The sequence below is a fragment of the Hydra vulgaris genome, chromosome 03 (genome assembly GCF_038396675.1).
Source record: "Hydra vulgaris chromosome 03, alternate assembly HydraT2T_AEP".
Lineage (NCBI taxonomy): Eukaryota > Metazoa > Cnidaria > Hydrozoa > Anthoathecata > Hydridae > Hydra > Hydra vulgaris.
Window position 1 is genome coordinate 17,054,258 of NC_088922.1, and position 16,016 is coordinate 17,070,273.

The 16,016-nt window shown below is 29.0% G+C and overlaps 1 protein-coding gene across 3 annotated transcripts in view; it reads right to left on the reverse strand.

Moving 5' to 3' along the window:
• Positions 1-257: 257 nt before the first annotated feature.
• LOC100211258 (uncharacterized) overlaps positions 258-16,016 on the reverse strand; it is a 32,703-nt gene continuing 16,944 nt past the window's right edge. For 2 of the 3 annotated variants that reach the window (XM_065792495.1, XM_065792497.1), the window contains exons 3-6: positions 15,421-15,670; positions 1,476-1,597; positions 1,195-1,338; positions 258-538 (exon numbers count right to left, since the gene is read on the reverse strand). In XM_065792495.1, coding sequence (XP_065648567.1) covers positions 497-538; positions 1,195-1,338; positions 1,476-1,597; positions 15,421-15,670 — 558 coding nt within the window. In that variant the 3' untranslated portion in view covers positions 258-496. The remainder of the gene's footprint in view (positions 539-1,194; positions 1,339-1,475; positions 1,598-15,420; positions 15,671-16,016) is intronic. The other variant, XM_065792496.1, reaches the window with a different exon arrangement.

Genomic DNA, 16,016 nt, shown 5'->3' on the forward strand with positions numbered 1-16,016 from the left:
TGATCAAAATAAGTACATAAATGATTTAAATTTTAAAGTGAGAACAATTTTAAACCAACCCTTAGAGTATAACATTGACGACTGCAAAAATTCATTTCCAATTCATGTCTACTTTCCAAGTAATCTAACATATTATATTAAGTTTTGACAAACTCACGGTAGGTGTGAAAACAACCCTATTTTGAATTCAACCCCATTTTAATTATTTTTTGCGAACAAAACACTTGTTGTCAATTTACTTATTAACTACAGTAAAATAAAAAATTTAATAACTTATTTGAAACTATTAAATATTGTTATTAAATATTAACTAAATTGATACTAGTTAAGATTTTTCAAAGATGAGTAATTCGTATATATCGTGTACTATGGTATCGATAACTAGCTCGTACAATTCGTGTATCATCGTAGAGATAACCAGCTTATATAGCAATTTTTAACGAATCTGTGATGCAGTATGTCAACATATTTACGCCAATTGTCAATAGATTTGCGATCACCTGTTTATTTCTTCTTTAACAGCTTTAAATGGAGAATCCTACAATACGATTTAAAAATTATGAAAAATAAAGTTAAAAAAAATGAGAATTACAAAAACTTTAAAATTAAGATGGAGATTGAAAATCAAAATTATAATTGTTAATTAAATATTTAATTAATAATCGAAACTACTATTTTAATGTTAAAGAACGAACTTAGAGTCGCGAGAGCTTTTATTGGCGTTTGAGATTCTCTAAAAAATGAGAGGTGTAAATTTTATACGGCAATATTTTTCAAACAATTTATGAAAAATGAATAAATTTGTTAACGCTCGATATTTTTCTCAAGCAACAAAAAAAGCTTGGCCCGTCTAAACAAATAACTCTGCACAACCAATATAACATAATCTCATTATGTTTTTCATTAAAATTGAAATATGTTGCGTTTGGAAATGACATAATTTAGTCAAAACTTTATGTTCTGCATAACTAATTCTATTTAATTTTGATATATTCTTTATTGATTTATTACAAAAATTTTAAATGTTTGGAATTATTCGGACCCAAGTATTTCCTTCGAATGAGGCGATATAATATAGTAAATATTATAGTGAAAATAACTTAATACTACAGTATAAGTTACCTGCTATATAATTTAAATACTTCTGTTTTTTCCTTATAGTCAAATAATCTCAATTTTATTAAACTATCATACCCTAAGAAAGTTGTATTCTTCAAGCAACGCAACATTTTCCTTTTCTAATTTAACAGCTACTTGCTTGACACTTTTTAACCAATAGTCTTGCAATGAAGTAAGACTTTCCATTAAAGCCTCTGAAAAAACTAACTTTATGATATCCTAAAATTAATCAAAAATGTTTTTTAACGTTTAAATTTATATCAAAGCACTGAGTCATTAAATTATCATTAATAAATAATAATAGTTGTTAGGATAATAGAAGCAAAATAAAATAAAATATTAAAAGAAGATATTACAATTACAGTCTGCTTAGAGTTCAACGATGAATGTTCTAGACGCTCTCGTAACAAAGAACACAGTTTCATAAAATGTTCAACAGCAATGTCTGTCAACAAATTCAAGCATGATTCTGAAGCTACTGTAAAAAAATATAACTTAGCATTAGATGTAATAAAATATTTTTTAAGAAAGAGAATTATTATGCATTTACATTACCGTAAAACAGGGTGAATAGAGAAAGAAACGTTAACTAATACATTTTGATTGATTTCAAGTTTATAGGAAAAATTATACAAATTAAGGGTGAATTGGGACAGTGCAGGTTATTATCGATTTAGCCCAAAACTTAGAAAAGAAGCGAAATTGTAACTTTAACCTAGATGATCAAGCTTTGTACTGAATATCTTTTTCTGCGTTCTGCAAAATACAGAAAAGATCTCACCTTGTTTTTCTTCAAGTTTAAGATAAATTACTGTTCAGCTAATCCTAAATATTAGGATGTATGATTAGAGTCCGCTGGAACTAAAAAAATCACCCAAACCTAGAATAAAATACTATAAAGCTAAAACTTTGCACAAGTAAACATAAACATAACATACTTCACAAAAAAAAGCCCCATAAATTGAAGCATCGGAAAATGTACTTTTAGGCCTAATTAAAAAAGGGTAATAATTTTTATGGTCAAAAATTTTTTTTCAAAAATATGCTTTTCATATATGGTTGGAAAGATAATTTAATTTCAATTCATTTTCGTATAAAAACTGTAGGTAGAAAATGAAAAACCAATAAGATATGCTTGTTACTTTAACGCAACATTATATAGATTCAATGAACTTTACGGTATCCATGGGCATTAAAACATTTAATATTACATACTAAGTTAATATGCATGTTGTAAACATTTATATTTTTATTATACGATTTAGTAAACAATTTTAAGTAATAGTTAAAAATTATGCGATATTTAAAAATTATACGATATATGCAATTTTAAGTAATAGTTGAAAATTACACGATATTTAAAAATTATGCAATATATACAATTTTAAGTAATAGTTAAAAATTATACGATATTTAGTATTTTATGTTTATTTAAGGTGTAACGCCTAATTTGTTAAAGAAACCATAAAAAACATTTGGTAATTTATTTTACTTATTTTCAATTTCTTTCTTTACTCTTTATAAAAACTTTATTTTTAGTATTGAATTAAATTCGAATCTGTAATGGTACATTTATTAATCCACTAATATAATAGTTATAAACATGGTTTTAGTTTACACGATTATTACGGTTATATCTTCCTTCTGATAACGATTATCTTAATTGCCATCGAAGAAAAGTGGTTGATATGCAAAAAACTGTTTATTATTGACAAAACACTCAGTAAAGAGTAAAACATCATAGTTAAGTTGAAGGGATTAAAAACACTAATAAAGTTCATCAAAAAATTTATGAAAGATTTAACTGCGTACTTCAATTTTATGAAAAATCAGAAACTAATAGGTAGAATTCTAGTTTAACATAGGTGTAGAAGAACATTTGTAGATCATAGAACTCTGCACACAAAAAATTATATTCTATTCTTGGGATCTCTTTTCACTGGAAAAATTGTTTGGAAAGATTTGTTGGAAAGATTGTTTTCTTTGCGAAAAAAATGTTGACAATAAAAGAAACCCTGTTATCAAAATAATAACTAAATATTGCATGCGTGGTTCCCAACCAAGCCTAGTGTACTTTTGTCTATAAAATTAATATAAATTAAATAAGTTTAATAATATATGTAAATATTAGTTTAATAATAAGTTTTATGTTTGATAATATACACAAAAAAAAAAGAAAAGAAAAGTTTCTGTGTAGTTCTGATTAACTTGATATTTGATGAACTTGATACTTGTTTTTATGAATGTCCAAAAGTGTTTTTGATTGGTTGCATTTTCTCACATTTCTATCTGACTCGTCCCACAACAACTTGATTAATTTAAATCAGGCAATGTTGGTCATTCCATATATTTTAGTTCATTAATTTGTGAAAAACTTATTAAACTTATTAAATAATTATTTATTAATTACATTTTATATAATATTAATTATAATTTGAAAGAAACGCGTGGGGAAAAACAGTTATGGGATGTCTAGAAAGTTGTATCGATCTTGTCGCGGTTCGACCTGTTTACCATAACACATGTATGACAAAGTTTAGACTGCATGTGCCATATGAAAATATAAAAAAGAAGACCCCTTGACCTATCAATGTCAAAACCATTTCTAAAAATTTGTAATTGGTTAGAAGAGGACGCAGATAGTGAATTGTGCACATTGAAGAAACTTCATGAGAAGATGTACCAACTTAATGGAAATGACGAAAACATATATTCAACTAAATGGCTTAAAAAGAAATTAAAAGATCATTGCGGTAACCACATATTCTTCGCTGAGTTAAAAGGTCGAGCAGATGTGGTTTGTTTTAAAGATATGATATCTTATTAATAAAATGAAGAAGAATACAATAAAAATAGTTAATGATCTAGTTAGAGCAAAAGCAAAGATTACTAAATTAGATATAAGGAAAATCCCTTATAATAAAGATGAACACCCTACTACAGATGATATAGTTAATTGCAAAGATGATCCAGTAACATGGGTTCCGAGCATAGCATTAATGACATTTCTTCAATTATTAATTCCATCCAAAATAAAATAAATAAGATTGGACAATGTATCTCGCAAGCTTCAAGGCCTAAATCAATATCTCCAATTTCGTTTGGAATCGGTGTTGAATTAGACAAATCTTTTGGTTTTAAGTGGCTAGTTGATCATCTTTCAAAATATAGATTCTCTATCACATCAGATAAAATCCTTCGCTTCAAACAATCTGCCATTGAAGCAAATGACATTGTTAAGCTACAAGAAAGGCTGCCATTAGTTGTTCAGTGGGTTGCTGATAATATAGACCACAATACTGCCACACTATCTGGAGAAGGCACATTTCACGGGATGGGTATCATATCGAATAGCTTGGTATCTGAACGCCAAAAAAGATCTATAAAACGTTCAAAACAAGAAAAGGAAACATCTGATTTAATTACAGATCATGATGTTAAAATAATACCTTATTTAGGATCTAGTAACATTGGCTTCCAGATTATTAAATTTAAACCTTACAGAGAAATGGCATTTTCGATTACATTTCCCATATAATTAAATTTTAACTTGTTATCAAAAATCATTAGTTTCGTTCCTTCCAATAATTAATCTCAATCTTTCTTATAAAACATGCATTTACTCCACTCTTCGTTTTGTTATGGATCAGGCTGAAAAATTAAACATACCAATACCTTGTATAACTTTTGACCAACCATTATGAATAAAAGCGACAGCAATCATTAAAGAAGAAAATTTGAATATAGTATGCAGATTGGGTGGTTTTTATATTGTTATGAGTTATATTGGAAGCATTGGTAAACTTAGGGGATGATCTGGTTTGGAGGTGTTGCTTAATGAGATATTTGCAGAAAATAGTATTATACATATGTTGTCAAGAAAAGCTAATGAACGGTCACTTTGAGCACACATTCTAGCAGAAAGTGCTCTTAAAATTATAGTGCTGGATATCCTTGTTGATGACAGAGAAATGAATCTTTCCTTGTTTCTACCTACCGAAAAAGCAATGAAATGTACTTCAACTGAAACAAATGTGAGAAGTTTGTAGAAACAGAACAATTCATTTGTTAAGTCACCATTTCAAGTAAAGTAGACAAATTCATCAAATCTCTGAAATCAAATCTACAACTGCAAACTCTGGCTTTAACATATGGAATGTTGTAATCGCAATAAACATCATAATTGCAGGGAGAACATCAAATTAGTTTCTTCACCTACACACAACAAAACTTATGCTAAATTTATTTGCTTTAACTGGGCACATAAACTAGTCAAGAGTATTAGAATTTATGTTCAAGAAATGGAACACTGGTGACTCAAAAGTTCTTGGTTAAGTGACTGCTTTTGTAATGGATCACATGCTGTACGAAGGATCAGTCATTTTTGAATGGGGCTTTAACCTGATTTGGTAATAGAACAAAGATTAATGTGTTCTGTAAAAAGTAGAGGTGACTAAACTCGAGGAAATGGACTAACAGAAAGAGTCAGAACTCTTTGGGTACTTAGCGGCTATACACGAAGCCATGACAACTCTAACAGGATGTGAAATAGAAACAAGCGAACAGCACAAAGAAAGGTTAGCAAGATATGCAAGGGACTTGTTAGACTGCAAAAAATTTGTAAAGTGGTTAAGGAGACGATATCCGTTTATATATCAAGACTCAAAATTGCATTCTCTATCAACAGGTCTTGTCTCTATAATTGGAAATGACAGCTATAAATTGTAAAAAATCTGAGTAAATAGGATTGATGATCCATAACAAATTGGACAATTTAGTTATGCATTGCATGAAGTAATAAAACTAAAGAAAGGCAGCTCTATTCATGTTAACTCAACCATTCCGTTCACAAGGCTTGCTGCAATTGCTTTAAGAGATGATAATGTGAAACACTATTTTAGTTACGAGTTGACTACCACATCTCATGCGTTATTTAAAAACGGACTGATAAGGAAACCAAATAAATTGCAAAAATTGTTTCAACTGTTTTACAGCTACCATTAAACAGTGAAGTTGTAGTAGCAACTGATGACACTGATATAGCTGTTATGCTTTTGTATGATTAGAGAGAAAACATGAATGTCTATTTCATGCCTGGAAAGGGCAATCATTTCTTGAGCATCAAAAAATCATCTCACACAATCAGCAAGTTTAAAGAGCGTTTATTATTTGTACATTTATGGTCAGGGTGTGATACCACCTCTGCAACATACAGAAAAGGTAAACCCAGCTTTTAAAGTCTTCTAAGAAAATCTAATGAGCTCCAAGAAATATTACAATCAATGACAAGCTTTTGGACAGATAAAGATGCAGTTGGTAAAGCAGCAATTTTGGCATTTAAAACTATTTACAATGGAGCACTAGTTGAAAAATTGATAAAATTAAGGTTTGTATACTGTTACTAAATGTTGATCATTTACACAATCTACATAACCCACCATGAAACAGAGATATTAATTACTACAAAGATACTCCACTAGCATCCTATTGTACATCTTAAGGGGGTACTAAACTGCTTTTTATAAAGTAGGTCTTAATTAATTCTATTCTGGTAGTTAAAAAAATGAAAAATAACTACAAACTAATCTTTCCATTGTAGATATCAAAAGTATTTGGAAATGACTTGCAAAAGTATAATTGAACCTCATAAGTTACCACCAACTATATAAACGGCTTACTAACATGGGTTACGCATCCATCTTCAAGTTATCAATTAAAAGTTACTTGACAAGTGTTTGAATCTTAATCCTGAAGACTGGGGATGGAAAAAAGAAAATAATGCTCTTATCCCAATAACAACTGATAACGATGTAGCACCGCAAAACCTTCTAAGTGTTATAAGATGCAACTATAAAATGTCTTTAAAAAACCAATGTGGTTTATATACTTGCAATTGTCGAAAACATGGTCTTAAGTGCCTTTCCACTTGTGGTGGTTGTCAAGGAGAAAGTTGTTGCAAGAAAGAGATTTTAAAGAGACAACAAAGCTTTTAATATGATTAAAACTTGACGCAATTTGTTACCATTTTTTAATATAAATGAGCATTCCATAATTTACTATACTTAATTACATCGTATTATTTTATAGGAAAGACAAACTTTGAAAACGCAGGATGATGGTATCAACAATTTTGAATACTTTGACGACACTGATGACAAAAACATATTTGAAGATTTATTTGATAAATTTTTTACTCATAAGTTAACCATATTGTTTTAAATAACTTTTATTAGATATATTATTTGAAAACATGTTTTTGTTATCAAAAGTACATACTAAAAAAATAATAAAGACAATAATTACTAAAGAATCTTATTACTTACTGTGTTTTTTATAACTTGTTTCATAGACATAATAAATTGTGTTCTTTAAACAATTTGTTTTTAACCCATAGTTCTTATACGAATATGAATCAGCATTAAACTATCTTTCCAACGATATATGAAAAGCACATTTTTGAAAAAAAAAATTGATCATTAAAAATATTACCCTTTTTTGATTAGGCCCAAAAGAGCACCTTTCGGTGCTCCAAGTGACAAGGCTTTTTTTTTGGTGACTTATCATATGGACTATTAACCAACTCTTAAAAGTATAGATGTTTTGAAATTCAATGTAGACTCTATGGAAATGATAATAAAATAGTGAAAATTTGAATTTCGTGAATACCATAGACAGTGGTAAATGTGCCAACTTTAGTATTTAAAATATACTGTACTTGAGTTTTATTTTAGTTTCATTTCAAAAGGTTATAAAACAAAGATGCTCATTTTTTAACTTTTTCAATTTAATGCGTATTATGATTTTCATTGTTAACTTGTGTTCATTGTGTGCCATTGTGCATGTGTAATCACATCCTCAATAATGCTTTACATAGTCAAACTATAATGAAAATCTGTAATTTTTATGCTCAGAACTTATTTAATAATAGTTGTAATAGAAACTTTAAACAAAGTTATTAAAGTTATTTAAAACAAAAAGTTTTTTGAAGGTTTATGTCCAATTGTGCCAATCCTGGTTAGTGTTAAATGTTACCAGTGCACCTTAGGTATGCACACACATTTTTAAAAACCTTTAATAGTGTCCCTATTATAACCCTAAAAAAAGTGGAATAGAGACAAATATTTAAAACAGTTGGCTTTTCACTCAACATGCAAGGTCAATAGGGACAGACAAAAAACAGAAAAAATAAGGTTAGCATTATCAAAATATATTAAAAATTTTATTTATCAAAAAATGTAATTTTAAAATATAATTTTATAGGAACAGTAAATGACCATAAATAGGGCCAAAAAATGCAATCCCAAAACTATATCTTAGTTAGAGGTATCGAAAAACCCCTAAAAACTGTCTCCATTTATCCCATTTTACAATAATCGACAAACTCCTTATAAAAATATTCACATGGTTATTCTTAATCTTTATAGATACCTTGAACCATTACAGTTGTACAATTTTGCTATTTTTTTGCAGCATTTCAAATAATCCAAATTTAAGTGGTTTACCATAAAACAGTTAAGTAATTTAAAGTGATATAATTTGTTGTTAATTTTGCTTATCTGACTTATTTTAATGCTTGATACAAATCTCATAAAAAAATATTTTTGTAGAGCTATGGGTAGCTGGGTAATGTCATAGTTTACAGCCTGATTTTCATTGACAAATAGGCTGAAATATATTATTTCCATGTGAAAACTCAATTATGTGATTGATGGCAACATAAACTTTAGGTGTAATTAGGACTTCAAGTGCTTTGCATGCTCTCTCAAAATAAAATATACAACCTCCATAGCAGGAATTGCTAATATTGCCTAAGGAAAGCTAGTCCTTAGGCAATATTGGCAATTCCTGCTTTGGAGGAATTGCTAATATTATATAATTTATTAAAAATGTCAATATTGGGTTTTCTTCCTTTGAACCCAATATTGACATTTTTAATAAATTCTTAAAAAAAAAAAGATTGTTTTAACAATGTCTCTATTGGTTTCAATTGAGCTCTCTTCCATGAAATGGTGGCCTGAAAATGCTAAGGCTTTTTGACCAGTCAGTCGCTTTCAAAAAACAAGAGTTGCTTTAACTAGGGATTGATGTTAAATGATCAATAAGATTGTTGATAAAGATCACTAGAATCAACATTAGGATGTTTACTTGGTTGGGACTGAATTTCACAAATAATTTAGCCATTATGTTATCACATGAGATAATAGACATCTGTTCTGACATACTTATGTTTCAGATAGATCAGATGAGTAGCCAACTGCAAAAGCGCTTCCTTTTTTATTTGGAAAGTTGAAAACTATAGACATGTGTGTTAGTGTAAAGGTGCAAAGTGTAGTTTATCTGGTCACGTATTAAATCTCAATTTTTTGAATTAAAATTGAATTTCTGATAAAATGAATTTGAATAATCTTCTTTATAAACATCAACATATTTTATAAACTATGAGCACACAAACAGTAAAAACAATTGAGTATGTTCTCAACCTAACTTTTTGATCTAAAGATGTATTGAATTTGATCAATAAACAGCATTTAATATTATAGGTATTAAACTCTTGATCCTAGTCCATCTTTCATATTTTTCTTTAAAAAAAAAAGATAAATAAACTCGACCCAAGCATGGAACCTTGTTTCACAAATTGGATCATCAAATTGAAATTATTTGAGATTATCTCAAATAATTCCAATTTTATGCTAATAACTCAAAGATAATAGCAAAAGATAATAAGTAATTAACATGATGGAAAAAGCAAATGTTGAACACATGCAATAAAGCAAATACAAAAATTGGTAAAAAGAACATTTAATTTACTGATAAAAACATTTAATGTAATTAACGCACAAATAATTGATAGTATAAATTGAATACATGGCTACATTTGGAATATGCAAATGTAGTATGGTGTCCGTATCTAAACGGAGATACAAAAAGGCTGGAAAAATTCAACGCAAAGTAACAAGAATGCCTTTAGAAATAAAAGATTTACTGTACAAAGAACGATATAAATATTTGAATTTAAGGCAGATTTAAGATAACAGCATAGAAACTTGGTCCAAATGTATAAAATTGTTTATGAGAAAATTCAATAGTCATATTTTACATTTCCAGTAATTAATAAACCTTAATAAAATTAATTAATAAAACTGGGATGCATACACGTAGCCAAGGGCAAAAATTAAACATTGAACTAGTAACAGATTATCTAGCGAGATTCAATTTCTTAACAAATATTTCATTCAAAATCTCTACAAAATTGTGGAACGCCTTAAAAACTGAAAATATCAATGCAATTCATTGAACTCGTTTATAGCTATTTTATCATCAGAATATGATTACTAGCAGTTTTATTCAAAATGGTATTTCTTCCAGCAACATATACAATTAAATTCTTGCTCATCATTATGTAATTATCCTCCTCAAACAACTGCTTCAATTATATGGTTATATTTATAGCAATGGCTGCAATAACCTGGCGGTTCTGCATGGATGCTCTATGTTTCAGCAGTAATAAATTTGATATATTATATATATATTATATTATAAAAATTTTTGCCAACACCCAGCAATACCATTAAAACAATGTGATGTAAATACCACTAAATGTTATTAAGACATTAATTAATTTAAATTCAAAGAAAAAATTCATAAAACTTATATTAGTATCACAGTATCTAGAAACTGAACTTTACTAAAAAATTTAATTTCAATGCCAACCGTGGTTTACTTAAATACATAGTCAGATTCCTTGCTTATTTATCTCAAAATACTAGCCCAGCTTTTACAATTTATGGTCTTAATAAGAAAGTCACAAAAACATATCATCCAAATAATATGGAAACAAATATATAGCTTGAGAAAAATATTAAAATATTATAGCAAAAATATTGTAGCTATGGTTAAACCAGGGCTGTGGAGTCGGAGTCGGAGTCGTGGAGTCGGAGCTCTTTTTGGTTGGAGTCTCAGTCGGAGTCGGAAAAATTATACCAACTCCGACTCCAGATTAAAAAAAATCTTTCAAAGTTTCACAAATTTCATATGAATTTATATATATTATTCATTAAAATATTTTTTGTTCTGTCAGTCTAAAGCTTAAGTATCAAACTCTAGCCCTCAAATTTTGCCTATATCATTATTTTCAAAACCAGCTTTTATGGGTCTTAATGGAGAAATGGCCCGCAAGCTTAGCATTTCTTTGGAGAGAGAGAGAGTATTAGAAAATTAGTGATCGAAGAAGCTTTTAAACAAAAAAAAGAACTTAAAGAATCTCTCAAAGGACGCTTTGTTTCTTAAAATGGACGGCTGTACACGTCACAGAGTGAACTATTTTGCGATCAATGTCCGATTTGTTTGTGAAAATAATGAAATAGTTACCAAGACATTGGCAGTAAAAGACACCAAAGCTCATCACACCAGCGAATTTCTCCAGCTTTATTTCAGGCAGCTAGAAGAACATACTGGGTTCAGAAAAACAGATATATTTGAAATAGAGGAACACAGTATAGAGACAGAGGAGCAAACCGAAGTTGCTTCAGATGAACAGCAACATGCCAGTTTAGATGAGCTTGTTGAAACTTCGATGTCGATACGTTTTCGCATTCATCACATGCGCTGTGCTATGCATACGCTACAGCTGACTATACGGGATGGTCTGCAAGAAGGACATGCTGCTGCACTAATTGAAAAGTTGAGAAAATTGGCTACTGCAGCCACAACTCCTAAAGTTGACTCAATTTTGAAGAGACGCGCTGGAAAAGGGGCAATTATTGATCAAGTCACACGATGGGGAAGTACCTATTTAATGATTCAACGCTTGGTTGAACTGAAACCCTTTCTTGTAGACTTGGCTAATCCTCAATTGATGCTACATAAAAGCCAATGGAAACAGGTGAAAGAGCTTAAAGAATTGCTAAAACATCCATTTGCAGTGACTAAAAAACTGCAAGGAGAGGACTTAACTCCAGGCATTTTCCTTAAGGAGTGGAAAAACTTGATGTTTTGCCTGTCTCAAAAAGGAGCGTTATTTGCAAGTGGCATTGCCGCTTCAATGAAACAGAGAGAAAAAGTACTATTAGAAAATAAGATTCTTTTGGCAGCTGTTTATGTAGACCCAATGCATTGGATACTTCTTGATGATCAACAGCTGACTAAAGGAAAAGAAGCTCTGTTTGAAATAGCTGTCAGAATGAACAAGTTACAGAACTGTCAGGAACAAGAAGAATTGGGTCATACTGCCACATCTTCAACATCATCTACTGATGAAGATTTTGATTTTGAGAAATATTTGGACCATAAAGACCGTACAAAGCGTTCCCGCATGGAAAAAGAGTCATCCCTATCAGATAACACTGCCAGTAAATTTCAACTCAGTTTTTCATGTGCATTAAAAGTAGTGGAACAATTTGACTGTTCATCAAAAGTAACAGTACTGCAAGCAATTGATATGTATCCTGAAATGGTCAGAGAAGTTGCCCGAGTAGTTACTGCCTTGCCACCAACTCAAGTTAGTGTGAAGAGGTTGTTCTCTGCGCTAAAAATAATAAGATCAGATTTGAGGACATCCATGAAGGAAGATCTGATGGAGGCAATAATATTTCTGAGGACAAATTCATAATTTTATTAGTGACTGCATAAGAGGTTATTGTATATCTATTTACAAAAGTTCAGAAAATTTTTTAGTTCAGAAATTGTTTTCTAATAAATATTGTTTAAAGCACTAAGTGGTCGGATTATTTATATTATAGCGATGAAATAGGCAATCTTAACATTTTAACGCGGTAAATTTGTTTTTACAAATTGGTGACTTTTGGAGGAGTCGGAGTCGGAGTCGGTCCATGATAAGTTAAGGAGTCGGAGTTGGAGTCGGAACAGCGGTTTACCGACTCCGCAGCCCTGGGTTAAACACAACTGATCAATAAAAATAATATTCTTTAAATAAAAAATATTGCGTATATTAAAATATAATCTTCCATAAATAAGCTTTAGAAAAATAACAACCAAACAAATATAAAATATCTTGGTGAAAAAAAAGTGCAAATTATACTATAGCAAACCATAAATAAATCAAAATAATTTTAATTGTAGCTAAAGCTGAACTTATCACTTTATTGGCATATTTAGTTAATAATAACACTTTTTGTGCAAAATAAGAACCATGCATAATCTGCCTTGTTTTCACTAGGTTCCATCAAACCTCACGGTATATTTTAACATAAGGTGAAGATATTTTATAAGTTTAAAGATTGTCTTGACACAAAGAACATTTAATTTCACTTTTTTTTGTTATATACCTAGCAACATAGCATAATCAATAATAAAGCATACCACATAAAAATAAAGCATACCACATAAAAATAAAGCATACCACTTAAAAATAAAGCATACCACAAACCATATTTATCTATTTCATTTTGTATTAAAGGTAAAGGTGTCTCGATTTATTCTGCATCTTTATTTACTGGCTCTTCATTATTAAGCCATTTCATGATTAAGCCATTATTCAGTATTAAGCCGTTTAAAGGTTAATTTTCTTTAATATGAGATTATTAATTTGTAATGATTATTTTTTATGAGCATTTAAATAGTTTTTTTTATCATTTGCAACAATATATATAGTCTCTTTGAGTGTGATATTGTCCACACCAATGTATTAAATATAGAAAATTAACAGCACTTATTTCGCTTTGTAAAGAACATTTAATGGCAAAATAGGTCGTCTCGTAAAAAATTTACGAAGCAAGCTGGAGACATAATTTATTTTAATAAATAGAAAAAACATTTAATACCAACCAACATAAAACAATAACTGCCAAAAGATGTCTTCAGCCTCAACATAAATATATCCTCAAATTTTTTAAAGTTCAATGTTGGAAAAGTAAACTTTTTTAAACATAATGAACTATTTTTGATATTTTATAAAAGATGCACTATTAAATAAAATGTAGATTTCATTTTGTTCGGATTAAAAAAGATCTTGCTAGAGTAGTAATTTCTAATAAGCTTTTAAATAAAGTGTATTAGTTGAATAGTTGTCTGTGATGATAGCAAAAACTTTAAAATTAAAATTAAAAATAAATATTAGAGATTCTAATTTAAATTCAGCCTTTAACCAATTTCAAGAAACACTTGTCTAAAGGCATGTTTCCAGCTAATTCTATTTATAAAACTGATCCACTGAGAGTACAAATCTACTTCTGAAAGAAGATCAAATACTGTTTTAGTTATAAAACTCTATTCAGTATAGTCTTTCTTAACAACAAGTAGTAGAGAACATTTATTACAACAACTCTTGAATAAAGTTCTCCATTCTCATCCTTTCTAACAAATATACCACTATTATATTGAACACATTTTTCCAAGTAAGTTTTATCAATTAACAAAACTAATTCTGAGCCCATTTTCTCTTCTTTTAAAAAGTAAATTAATTGGTTGGATTCCACATTGAGTTTGTGATACAATTGCAAATTGGTATCACAACTGATGTTTTTAATGCTAGTTGGTGATATTACATTTTCAATGATAACATAATAATAAATAATGCCACCAGATATTTTCTTGAACCATATGTTTGCACTATCAAGTCATTCACAGAAGAATTATCTTATTTTTTGAAAATCAATGTTTAATCTAACAATCAATTAGTAAAAAGTCTTTTTTTAGGAAGTTGTCTTAATAGTGCAGGTATAGCAAGTAAAAATGGCTTTAAAAAACAATATTTATTTTGTAAAGTCTAGAGTATTTTGTTTCCCTTGTTTGATGATATTTCTTCAAACTTCAACTTTATAGAAATTAAAAGGTTTCCAGCTAATTCTATTTATAAAACTGATCCACCAAGAACACAAATCTACTTCTGAAAGAAAATCAAATACTGTTTTACTCTATTCAGTATAGTCTTTCTTTTTCTTATTCTATTAATTTCTATTATAGTATTGTATTTTTTTCCTTGTAACCGCTACTGCAAGCAACTATGCATCACTTTTTTTGTCATTTTATTAAACTAACAAATATTATTAAAATACTTTTTTTTATATAAAGTTATTAAAAATAAAGAAAACTGCTTTAATTTAATTAAGAACTCAACTAAAATCTGTTTAATTTAATTGTCAAAATAAAATTGTCAAAAAATCAAAAAGTCCAGCCGTGTATTTAATTAGCCTAGGATTGAACAAACATTTTTTAACTACTGATCATTTTAGGCTTATTGGTTGCTGGTAAGTAAAGGATTGCAACCCAAATTTATACACAATAAGAAACAAGTTGAATAATTACACAATTGCAAAAATAAAAAAAATGAACTGAACTGTTTACTTTCAAAACCAGTATGTGCAACTATACAAGCAATAGATTTCAACAACAACTGTCTCAATGATAATGCACTAAGGTTTGGGCAATCTTCCATTTTGTTTATAAGCTTTTCTTCTTTAGCTGCAAACTCTGTGGATAAAAAATTTGTACCAACAGAGTGTATCAAATGACCTTCAGTTGAACAAAACCTTTTTGGAGGTAATGGAGCTGCAGATAAAGGTGCAGAAAGATATTGACTTTCGATAGCTCCTTTCTACACATAAACATAAAAAAAGCATAAGTATTAATAAATAAAACAGTTAAATTAAACCATTTTTATTACATTAAGGCATAAATCTAATTTTATTAAATTTTAAAAATATTTTAATAACTTATATATAAGGAAATTTTAAATATATTTTAATAATTTATATATAAGGAAAACTGGGGCTAATTGTCTCCTTTTTTACTCTTTGAGCTCTACAACTCTAACCGCACATTTGTTTGTAAATATTATAGGAAAGTTTTAAAGAGGCTTTTTTAAGTTGCATTCATTATAATTTTTTTCATAGTAAATAATATAATCCAAACTAGCACTCTAAAATTTCTTTTAACTTACT